General features: G+C 26.6%; 1 protein-coding gene across 7 annotated transcripts in view; it reads left to right on the top strand.

Annotated features, from left to right (window-relative positions):
* LOC127281766 (rho GTPase-activating protein 100F) overlaps positions 1–11,271 on the top strand; it is a 47,055-nt gene extending 35,784 nt beyond the window's left edge. For 3 of the 7 annotated variants that reach the window (XM_051305643.1, XM_051305641.1, XM_051305640.1), the window contains exons 9-21: positions 597–849; positions 2,785–3,045; positions 3,591–3,749; positions 4,524–4,687; positions 4,893–5,241; positions 5,368–5,586; positions 5,928–6,316; positions 6,477–6,612; positions 6,883–7,002; positions 7,087–7,247; positions 7,329–7,521; positions 7,699–7,961; positions 9,986–11,269. In XM_051305643.1, the coding sequence (XP_051161600.1) occupies positions 597–849; positions 2,785–3,045; positions 3,591–3,749; positions 4,524–4,687; positions 4,893–5,241; positions 5,368–5,586; positions 5,928–6,316; positions 6,477–6,612; positions 6,883–7,002; positions 7,087–7,247; positions 7,329–7,521; positions 7,699–7,961; positions 9,986–10,318 (3,000 nt within the window). In that variant the 3' untranslated portion in view covers positions 10,319–11,269. Of the gene's footprint in view, positions 1–596; positions 850–2,784; positions 3,046–3,590; positions 3,750–4,523; positions 4,688–4,892; positions 5,242–5,367; positions 5,587–5,927; positions 6,317–6,476; positions 6,613–6,882; positions 7,003–7,086; positions 7,248–7,328; positions 7,522–7,694; positions 7,962–9,985 lie in introns of all 7 variants that reach the window. The other 4 variants (XM_051305646.1, XM_051305644.1, XM_051305647.1 and 1 more) reach the window with 4 other exon arrangements.
* Positions 11,272–12,427: the final 1,156 nt, after the last annotated feature.

Raw genomic sequence — 12,427 nt, 5'->3', positions numbered from 1 at the left:
GAAAAGAATTATTTTTGCTTTTATATCACTTTTCAATTAAATACAAAAAATGTTTTTAAAAAACTTTTAAATGTAATTTTATTTTTAAATTTGATTAAACAAAATTTTAAAAAAATTTTTTTGTAAAAAGAAGATAAAAACTAATAAACGAGGTAAATAAAGGAATTGTCAAGGAATGTTTTGTAAATGCTTTTAGCAAGACTCAGCACATTTCACGGCTTAAAACGTACATAATTTTGTTTTCTAATATAATTAATTAAATATTAAGACATTTAATTAATAATTGTAAAATTATTTTCTCAACAAAAAGATGTTATTCGACACATCTATTTTTAGTTCTCATTCTCTTCTCTTCTATAAGAATATTGCAAAATTAATTCTTAATTATTAAAAAAAAAATGCTTTTAATTGATATAATTATTATAAAAAATTGCTCGTTAATTTTTTTTTTCTAAAAAAAACTAAGTTTCAAAGCATGATATTTAATATAAAAGCAACGTGAAAAGTGAAAAAGTCGCTTAAAAGCTGTTTATAATTAGAAAATTAGAAAAGTAAAAAAGAAGAATTGGATAATTTATATTTAAATTTTCATTTAGGTTCATTCGTTTTATGCGAATCCTGTGATGTCATCGAATGGACCACGTCGTATGTCAACTGGGACTGGAATGCAGTCAGCTGGAGGTAGAATTTCAGGCCAAACTCAAGCCTCACATTATGGATACTCTCAACATACTGGGGGCAGTAGAATTATGCCAAGAAGTGGTTCTGACCAACATTTACCCCGAGTTGATTATACCAGCATTACCACACCAGCACGCCATACGCTCTTGCGGTCTAGTCTCAAGACAGGTAAAATTATTGTCATGTAAATTTATTATTTTCTCCCCATTTTGTCAATATTTAGTAAAAATTTGTTATCAGAATATTGTTTGAAAAATTATATCCACCTTCAGGGGAATATTAATAATTCTTTTTTTTTTAAACTATTTTTTTAATGAATTTTTAGAATATAATTGAAAAATATTTAATTCTGTTTATTATTTTCAAAAATGAATTCAAATTTCTCGGATTTTTGAAACATTTTTATTTTTAAAAATTATATAATAATAAAATGCTACGTCTGTCCTTCTGTCCTAACTTGAAGTTGGCCTTTTCTGATTTCACGTGTTTTTTTGAATATTTATCTTATGACTTGTCAAATTTTGACAATTCTTTTTCTCATTTTTGAAAATGAAATCTCATTTTTTCTCTTCAGAAAGAGTTATAATTAAAAATTATTAAATTTCAACAAATTTTAGATGGAAAATTTTTAAAATAATTAAATTTTAGAAGCTTTTAATTTGAAATTTTTGAAAATAATTGAATTTTAGTTGATTTTGAATTAATATTTTGGAAAATAATTGAATTTTAATTGAAATTTTGAATAATTTAATTTTATGTAGTTGATTTTGGATTGTGAATTTTGATAAATAATTTTAAATTGAAATGTTTAAGAATAATTGAATTTTAATTGATTTTGAATTGAAATTTTGTCGATTTTTTACAAATTCGTATTAAAATTTTTGAAAATTGTATTTTTCACTGAATTGAACTTAAATTTTTAAAAATAATTGAAATTTTGGAAAATAATTAAATTTCAATTTAAATTTTGATTAATAATTGAATTTTAATTAATATTGAATTTAAATTTTCAAAAATAATTGAATTTCAATCAAAGTTTTGAAAAATACTTGAATTTTAGTTGATTTTGAATTGAATGCTTGGAAAATAATTGAATTTTAAAAGATTTTGATTTGAAAATTTTGAAAATAATTGAAATTTTGGAAAATAAATTAATTTCAAATAATTGAAGAATTTATTAGAAATTACAGACAAAAATTGAACTTAAAAATTTTTTTTAATTGCAAAATGCTTTCAAATAATTGAATTTTCGAAGAATATTATAAAATCATTAAAAATAATTGAAGCTTTTAAATTGAAATTTTTGAAAATAATTGAATTTTAAAAGATTTTGAATTGAAGTTTTCAAAAATACATAATAGAATTTTAGTTGATTTTGAATTTAAAATGTTAAAAATAACTCAATTTTAGTTGATTTTGAATTGAAAATCTTGAAAATATTTGAATTTTATTTTATTTTGAATGGAAAACTTGGTAAATAATTAAATTTTAAATTGAAAATTTTGGATTTTTAATTGATTTTGAATTAAAATTTTGGGTAATAATTGAATTTTAGTTTATTTTGAATTGAAATTTTTAAAAAATAATTCAATTTTTTTGTGATATTTTTTTTTTAAATTATAAACAATTGTTAAATTTCATAAAAATTTTAATTATAAACTAATTTTGATATAATTGAATTTGTGATGTATTTAATTAAAATTATTAAAAATAATTAATTTAGTGAAGAATCAATTTAGTTCAAAATTTGTTAAATAATTGAATTGAAGAAGATCTGAAGAAGATCTACATTTTATACTAAAAAATGTATTTTATTTACATTTTTTTTCAAATATAAAAAAAAATGTCGCATTTTATTAAAATAAGTCGATAAAAGTTGTATTTTTGAAAAAAGTCGAAAAAAGTCATATAATCCGAGGCTTGTGAACATATAATTTTCATTATTATTATTTAATATGTAATAATATTCTAATAAATTAAATTATTATTGATAATATTAATCTTTAATTTCTTTATAACAAACAATTAAATACTCAATTTGTCGCGCTTGCGCGCGTTTAATTTTGCTAGTTAATTAATAATTTATTTACAATAATAAATTAGGATCGTCGGCGATGCGCTATAATACAAGATATGGACAAAATGATACAACATCATCGACACGAGGTCAAGGTCAATTTGGTACTTTGACGAGAAGACATCGACCATCGTTGGATTATGCATCTGACACTGAAGCCACATGTTCGAGTTCACCAAGATCGGCTTACTATTACTATAGGCATAATCTAAATAATCCATCACAGAGTAGTGCTGTTTCACATTTGGCAACATTATCGAGATCACAAATTGGTCAGGGTTCAACGGGTATGTTATTAATTTTCAAAAATTGTCATGTATAAGATTGAACATTTTTTTTTTTTTTACATTAGCGAAAATTATTTTTTATACACATTTCTATATATATATTATAGATCAGAAAAAAAAATTGCATGTATATAAACACATATGAGATATATATTTTATATAGAAGTCTTCTACGGCAACGTCTCTGTCGCTCAAACAATGGATACGAGGCTTTTCGTGAATTTTTTTTTTTTTAAATTTACTTTTTTAAATTTACTTTTTTTAAATTATTAACTTTATTTAAAATATCTTTAATGAAAATGGTGAAAGTACATTTTTGACTGCTTGGAATTAGTTTGCACGTTCGTTAATAATTTTTTTTTTTTCTGACAGATAAAATAATAAATAGATTCATATGGGATTTTTTTTCACTTTTTATAATAGATGAAAAAGCAGTCAATAATGAGCTGACCGAAATTGTTTTTTTTATTGATTTGAAAAATTGGAATTAAAAAAAAAGAGAGAGAAAATTTTAAGGAAGGATTTGGTTTTTGACGTTATTTTAGGTTTAAGAACAAACTCATTGCCTCGTAGCGGCAGAACGTTGCCGCAGCAACCAGGCCTTAGAACTGGTCTTAGCACTGTTACGTCAGGTCTTATTGACCAGGAAGATAGTGATGGGGCATTGTCCGCTCCCGAGTTTCCATCAATTAGACGCGATAGAGGTAAGAAATATAATCACAACAAACAAACAAAATTTTCCCATATATTTATATATCCAGTAAAATTTCTTTTTAAAAAAAAAAAAGAATTATTTTCAATTTTCTACAAAATTAGTTTTGTCCCTTTTTTCAAATCCCAGTAACAATTGAAATATCCCAGGAATTAAAAAAAAAAAATTCCAAAAATATTTAAATATTTCACATTTTTTGATAATATTTCAGAAATATTGAGGAATTTTTTTTGGGATCCATTTTAGAAATATTTCCGAAATAATTCTTTAGCAAAGTTCCAATATTCCAGGAATGTGAAAAGAATATTTTTTACTTAGCAATTTTTTTTTAATTAAAGCAGAATGTAAATCTTAGATTCTGCATAATTTTATTTTAAATTTCTTATTTAGAACAAATTCTCTTATTAGTGCTAATGATTATTTTTAGTTATTACTAAATCAATAGTTTTTCAAATAGTATGCATTAATTATCAAACTATTGTAGATTTGACACGTTTATTAATTAATTTAGGAGAATGTAAATTTTTTTTAATGCCTGTATTTTTTTTAATTTCGAAACTTGGTAGTTTGTTGTCATAAACGTAAGTTATCTAAAAAAAAAATTATATATATATATCAGTCTGGTAAACCTCGTAGCATCTGGTATAGTTGAAAAAAAAGAATTTGGAAAAAGTATATTCTCAACAAGAAAAATAAAATAAAACGATTTTTTTATATCATTTGAGATGTCATTAATAGTGATTTTAATAATATTATAATCACACAGGAAGGATACCATCGTCGCCAAGTGTTTTCACGTCAGATGAATATCGAGCATGGTTGAGTCGAACACCAAGTACCAGCGCATTGTATGAACAAATTCGAGCAACAACAAACAGGCCTCCACGTTACACTTATAGTGCTGAAAATATTCACGCGGCAGCAAATCAGGTGCGATTTCCAAAAAGGCATTTTAATTTTTTTCTCAACATTTTTAGTTTTTATTTTTAGAAACGAGAAGAAAAATTATATTTATTTAATTAATAAGAAATTATGTATTTAAATCTGTATTTAATTTTATTGTCTAATTAAATAAGGAATGAGAAAGGGATTTTGAGAAAGAAAAAAATTGTAATTAATAATTATCATTTTATAGGCTGAATATGGAGGATATGGCAGCTATAGACCGATGTCAAGTACTTTAGATAGATTATCAACGAGGTCAGCGTCAGCGCAACAAGTGAATCTCGCAAATTTAAGGGCTTCAACTGCTATCAGTTCCACTTCTCATCGAACTGCGGCAGGCAATCCAAGGCCATCTTCTGTTGCTTCCAATGTACGATCATCATTAAGTCAAAAACCATCATTGAGCAGTACTGTCAGTCAACGTGCAACATCGGTAAGAAGGATCAGAAATCTTTTGGATCTCGAGTCAACAAGAAGTATACCGACTCCCACACCAGCAAGAACACAGGATCAAAGACTGTTAGACATTAATCCTGCAGGTGGGAATTTTTAAAGAATTTTAAAAATAATTAATTTTTACTTCCAAAGGCTATTTTTTCAGCTGGGAATGAATATTTTAATTTGTATAATTAAAATTGGATATTTATTTATTTTTTTTATTGCAGAGTTCCTCAAGTATAAAATAGAGAAGCCACCGACGGTGGGTACTCCAAGTTCAACGAGCTCTCTATTGAGTTCTCTTGGCGGTGACACGGGTGGTGATCTTTCCAGTGGAGTGAATGGGTTGCTCTGGGTCCACCTGCTGGCAGGTCGTGGTCTTCGATCGACAACTTCATCTTCTGCAGCGACAACACCTTCTACTCCATCAGGTCAGCCAAGCTTAGGTACGTCCGTGAATGTTCAACATTCACGGCTGAAGGCACTGTTTTCTTTCCAAAAAAAAAATATTAACAGAAAACAAATCACTCAATTTTCATTTCAAATTTTTCTATTTTTTTTAATTCTTTTATTTATTTTAATTTATTATTATCTATTAATTAAAATTCACTCACATTTTTTTCTCATATGTTTGCACAAAACGACTCGAAATGATATATACATTGGTTCGAGTGGCACATTTATATTTTTTCATAATAATAAATTGAAAACACAAAAAATACACTCAATTTTTTTTAATAAATTGAAGATATGGGAAAATATTTTTCTCTTCTTTTTTTTTTTACAGGCGCTTGTGCACTTAGGGATTTGTATTGTGTTCTTGAATGCGATAGAGTTCACAAAGCAAGAACAGTTGTTCGTACTGGTGATTTAATGTTCGATTGGGATGAAACTTTTGAATTGGACTTGGTTGGAAATCGACAATTGGATTTACTTGTCTATTCATGGGATCCACAGCACAGGCACAAACTTTGTTACAAAGGATCTGTACATTTAATTAGCCTATTAAAGGAATCACCATTGCATCAATTGGCATTGAAAGTTGAACCACGTGGAACGATTTATCTTAGATTAAGGTATACTGATGCGCATCAAACATTTAGACGACGTGGATTGCCCGTTATATCATTAGCTACTAGAGTTGCGCCACTATTTGGAGTTGATCTCGACACTGTCGTGAGTATTTCCTTTTGATCATTTTTTTTATGAAACAAAATTTTGTTATTAAATTACATTTATTTTTGTAATTCTATTAAAATGAAAAATAGAAAAAAAAATTATTTCGGGATTGAAATTGTATTTTGAACATTAGTGAGTGAAAATTTGTTAATTGTAGGTTACACGAGAGTGCAAGACTGGAGGTGTACCGGGAGGAGTGTCAACTGCTTTGGCAATGAGCTCATCTCCTAATATTCCTATAATTGTTTGGCGCTGTGTCGAGGAAGTTGAACGAAGAGGACTTGATATTATCGGTATTGCTATTTATTTCAATTTTGAACTAATTATATAATTTTTATTGAAATTTAAGAAAATTTTCGTCGTAATGTGATAATAATTTTCTTTAATTAATTCAATTTTTTGAATAGTTAATTTATTAGGTTTTATAATTTATTTATCATTAAAGTAGTAATTTTTTTTAATTAGTAAAGAAGATTTAATTTCTAAAATTTGTAAGAAAAGTAATTTTTTAATATTTTAATTTATTTTGTAAATAGATTTTTAAATTAACAATTAATTTACAGGCTTGTATAGACTGTGTGGATCGGCATCGAAAAAAAGAATACTTAGAGAAGCATTTGAGCGAAATGCTAGATCGGTCGATTTATCGCCTGATAATGTTCCTGATATTAATGTCATCACAGGTGAATAATTTCAAAAGAAAATTAATTAGCAAATTTTATTTTTTAGTTAAATTTTATCGAAATAAAATTCCTTTTTTTTTGTAGGTGTTCTCAAGGATTATTTAAGAGAATTACCGGAGCCCCTCTTCACGAAGTGCCTCTACCAAATGATGGTGGACGCGCTCGCAGTCTGCCTGCCCGATGATCCACAGGGTAATGCCAAACTTATGTTCAGCATCCTTGACTGTCTCCCAAAAGTGAATAGGGTGAGTTTCTTCATTTAATTTCAAAAACAATTAAAAAAAAAAACATTAAAGAATTAAAATTAATAATTTATATTCTTTCAGTGTACATTAATTTATTTATTGGATCACTTGGCCCTGGTATTATCGCAATGCAATAAAATGTCGCCAGCAAGTTTAGCAGTTTGTTTTGGTCCAGTTTTAATGTTGCACGCGGAAGAAACTGGACCGCCATTAGACTTCCAACAGCCAATTGCGGTGCTTAAATATCTTCTTGAAATTTGGCCTGTCAAGTCAGGTAATGCTATTGTTCTTAATTATTTTTATTCTCAATTTTTTAAATTTATAATCGCTAATTATTTTATTTATTAATTTTTTTTTTAAATTTTTTTATACAGTTTTGGATAATTAAAATGTTTTTGAATATTAAAATAATTGTGGGAATCAAGTAATCAGTAGCTCATTTCACAGACAGTTCGGAAGATTTCTTCAGTCGCTTCAACACTTCCACGAGTTACGCAAGCAGTCGAGCACAACAACACCAGCAATCCGTCAATGCCATCGCAGTTGCACTCGCAGGTTCCAATTCACTTGCAACATCATCCGGTACAGGGAACATTGGGACGAACAGGGCAGCCTTGGCAGCAGCCACCCTCACTTCATCAACAGCCCCCCATTACAACCCACGTAGCCCCCGCGGCCTCCATTCGTCCTCCACCGCCGGTCAAACCACGACAGGTAATTCGTGCTCGTTTGTCTATTTTTCTCAATTTTTTTTTTTTTTTTTTTTTATAATTATTTTTTCAACCGTATTCTTCTTCACTCGCATCCAAGCTTTTATGGTGCATCCGCAGCGTCGAGTTTCCAATAATATTGTAAATAAAATTATTATTTTCTTCGGAAATATTTTCACTATTGTGAAAATTTGAGTGCTTATATTCTAAGGACAAAATTTAATTGGCTTGGCAAGTGTTGACTGTTGGATGCTGTTTTTTTAATTGAAAAAGACAAATGAGAGGAATTTTAATTTGTATCTCTCTTTCTCTAAAGCTTGAAACGTAATTGGTTAAGTTCCAATTTTTGTTTGTTACAAAATTATTATTATCATCTTATGTGTGTTCTTTCTTGCTTTGTAAATGGAATTTTTTTTTCTTCGTTTTTTGGAGTGTAGGATCTCATTTGAAAAGCATGGTAGATATCAAAATGATAACTATCATCTTCATTGCATAAAATTTTCTATCTTTTCAAATTGTATATATTATACGCTTCATCATTCAACACATCATTTTTGCAAATTTTTCTCACATTTTTATCATCCAAGTCTTTCTTTTTTTTTACAAAGTCTCTCATACTAATTTTTCAAATGCTCTCGCGTATTATATATTATATACTAAATATATAATCGTGTGCCATACCCCTTTTTCATGCATGATTTTTTTTTATTCATATTAATTCTGCATTTGCGTGATATTTAGTATTCACAAAGGCAGTTGATGAAATTGTCAAAGATGAGCTGTCCTTTTTTTTTTTATTTACTTTTTAGTGAATTTTTTTCTAAATTCAATTTTTAATTCATTTTTTTACACATGACGAAAAATTAAATTTAAAACAGAAATATTTATTTGAATTAAATAAAAATATATTTTTCTCAGAGCTAAAGAATTATTTATTTTTATAAGATAGAAATTGCAGTAAACGATATTTATTATAGTAGTAAAATTCAATTAAGAATTAGATGAGTAATTATTTTTTTATTATATTTATACTTTTTTTTGTTATTATTTATTTATTAATTTATTATTATTATTTATTTTTTTTGGACAGACCATCTTTGATAAAACTGTTGAATCTTTTCATGCGTAAACTATCATTTCATTTGTAAATAGTTTTTTTTTTCTACACCATCATACCATTTACATAGTGAGATTTACGTTGTCTTCTTTATCTTTTGTTTGGGCACGTATTCAGAGCAAACGCAAATTGCCGGCTCTACCAAAGCGCTGACAGCACAGAGACGCCGCTTCTTGCACAGGTACATTATCGTTATCATTTTCATTCACAATTCATTCATCATCTCTATCTCTCTCTCTCTTTCTCTTTTTTCATCCGTTCGTTTTTTACTGCATGCTCTATTTTTTCAAGTACATATGAGAGCAAACAATTTTCAAAATGAAGATCTGAATTTTCTTCATTTTCTTTTTAATAAGGTGGCGAATAAAATTATTTAGTTCAATTTTTCAGAAATCGAAAAAAAGATTCTAAAAACTAATAATTAATATAAATTATAATAATTTTTATATAATCCTATAAATTATGGTATCTAAAAAAAATTGAGGATTCGGATAGTTTTTTTTTTGAAAAATATTTGACAATTATTATTGTCAGATCTTCACTGAAGTTGTACGCTCTTTAAATGCATCTACAATCTCAACGTATTTTTTTTTTTTGTCTTAATCCCACACTTTTTGGTATCTACTCGACTATATTCGTATGGTAAAATGATTTTTATTTTTAAATGCAAGAAATAACATTTTGTACAAGTATAAATTTAAACGATTTTCTTTTATGTTAAAAATATTTTAACTTATTCAATTGCGTTTTTAGACATACAATATATTTTTCAAAAATATATAAAATGAAGTGCAAATAAATAAGAAATTGATATTATTTCAAAAAAAAAAATTAAATAGAAAATTGTAATATTTATATTATAAGTGATAAATATTTAATTAATTAACCAAATTTTTTTTGATATCTTTTAGGTGATAGTCTCGTCTCCCGGTTCCCCTAGCAGTGAGGATTCAACCTTCCAGGAATCAAGTAAAATTAATCACAACAATGGCCATAAAAATGGTCACACAAACAGTATCAATAGTCACAATAATGGACACAATATTAACAATAACAGTAGCAACAATAACAACAAGGATCGTGGAAATTTAGGTTTTGCGAGGAATGAAAATCCAGAACAAATAACACCAACAAGCAGTGTTGACACAGAAGAAGGAAATCCAACTCATCCGGAAGAGGGAGAACGTGGCGTTGAAGGTGATGCTGAGGCAAGTGATGAGGATCATCTCTCCAAAATTCATTGAATAATGAAATTTGATGATTTATTATTTTTCCTTTTCTTTTTCTTTTTTTGGTACCCAATGGGACCAGGACTATAATTATTATAGGATTTCAAAAACTCGGTGGAACCGAGAAAAATAGTCGATGATAATGGATGATGAGGCCTAGTTAGAACGAAAATTTGAAAAGGAATTTGGAATTCATGATTGAAGGAAACAAATTTAGGACAAAGTAATCTCCTGGTATGCAATAATTTTTTTTCTACTCTTTTTTTTTAATACATACAAATATATTTTAAATCTCTCTTTCTTCATATATGAAAAAGTTCAGCTGTTTATATATATATATAAAAAAAACAGTGCTTTATACTAAATTTTTCTAAACTTGGGAGATAAAATTACTCTGCAATAATTGCTATACGTAACTATGAAGAAAAAAACCTTCCATTGTACAATTTTTCACTTATATAAATCTCAATTTTTTTTATATTATTTTTACAATTTCAATTAACGATTCAAGAAAGAGATTTCATAGGGAATAAAAGTATCTCTTTCTATTGAATTAGAACTGATGAAATTAAAAACGATTTTGACATAAATAATTTCTATTAGCAAGAAACAGGAATAAAAAAAAACAATACCCACAAAGACTAAATTGAAAAGAGAGGAACACAAACTAATAAGCTCGGTTTATATGCTATATATTATATATTATTCTACACATATTCTGTATACATACATATTTATATGTTCATGTATATAGAATAGTTTACGATATACATGTGCTTTTGATAAAGACTATTGTAGCTTTAGCCAACACGTACATTAAAAAAAAAAAAACATCAACAAAAAAAAAAAAGAATCGAGATGATACTGACGATAATGAATAGCTATATTATACAAAAACTATAATTATAAAAAACTAATTATATATATAAAAATTAATTATATATATAAAAAAACTATATATATAAAAAACAACTATATATAAATAACTAATTATATATATATATATAAATAAATATATATATTATACAGGCATACGTACGATTTGTACATATATAATTGTACACGACGAATAAAAAAAAAGGAATATGTGAATCTACTGTATATGTCTGACAATAGGAAGAGAGAAAAAAATCTTAAAACTCACCCAAACGATAATAATTAATGATTTACAAACAAAAAAAAAGCAAATGAGTTTTAAAACTTAATCCAGTAATAGCCAGTATTATTATACATACTAATGTCTAGTTGTCTAAAGAGTAACATTAGAACAGACTGTGTTACGTTAAAACGTAAAAGAAACAAAAAACAATACAAAAAAAATGACTGCAAGGGGGTAACGTGCACGAATAACTAAAAAAAAAAGAAGCAAAACACGAAAACCGCCCCTTTTTAATCACACAATCTGTAACATAATACCCATTAAATACACTAATAATAATTTCGCACAGTTAGTCTTATATTTATCATTGAAAACAAGGATCGTTTATTATCAATAGAGATGATCGAAAATCATGATAAATAGTGTGTGTGGTATTGTAATAAGTAAAAAAAAAAAAAAAAATTATACCTACTCGTCCCTCTCGTACAACTCTCGTTTTTTAAAAAAAAAATATTTGAATTTTTTTTTATTTATCGAAAAACTGTACGAGACGTACACTGCCACATTTTTGTAAATTGATAATTACAAAACAGTGTCACAGTTGAGATCGCGAAAAAACTGCAAGAAGAATGTAAGAGGGATTCTCTTAATTGTTTTTTTTAATTTTATATATAAATATAAAAAATAATAATTTTAAAGAAAATTTTTTATATTAAAATTAAAAATATTTTTATGGTAATAAAAATAATTTTTATTACAATATTATTTATCATTTAAATAGTTCGAATTAATTTCTTTTTTTAAATTCGTTTAAAAAGTTTAAATTGAATCATTTTTTTTCAAAGATTTAAAAAAAAATATCCCTTGCATCTTCCTTCAGTGATTTCGATTTAAATATATATAAATTCTCCAAAATGCATATACAATTATTAAAAATAAGAAAACATAATAGTCTGATTAGTTCGTTTTTAACTATTAATTAAGTCCTATAAACGTCATTTGAACGCACATTTTCAATTTTGTAC

The sequence above is a fragment of the Leptopilina boulardi genome, unplaced genomic scaffold (genome assembly GCF_019393585.1).
Source record: "Leptopilina boulardi isolate dan_hultmark-lab unplaced genomic scaffold, ZJU_Lbou_2.1 LbouV2_278, whole genome shotgun sequence".
NCBI lineage: Eukaryota > Metazoa > Arthropoda > Insecta > Hymenoptera > Figitidae > Leptopilina > Leptopilina boulardi.
The sequence above is the reverse complement of the archived record's forward strand: the minus strand, read 5'-3'. Positions and strand labels throughout refer to the sequence as shown.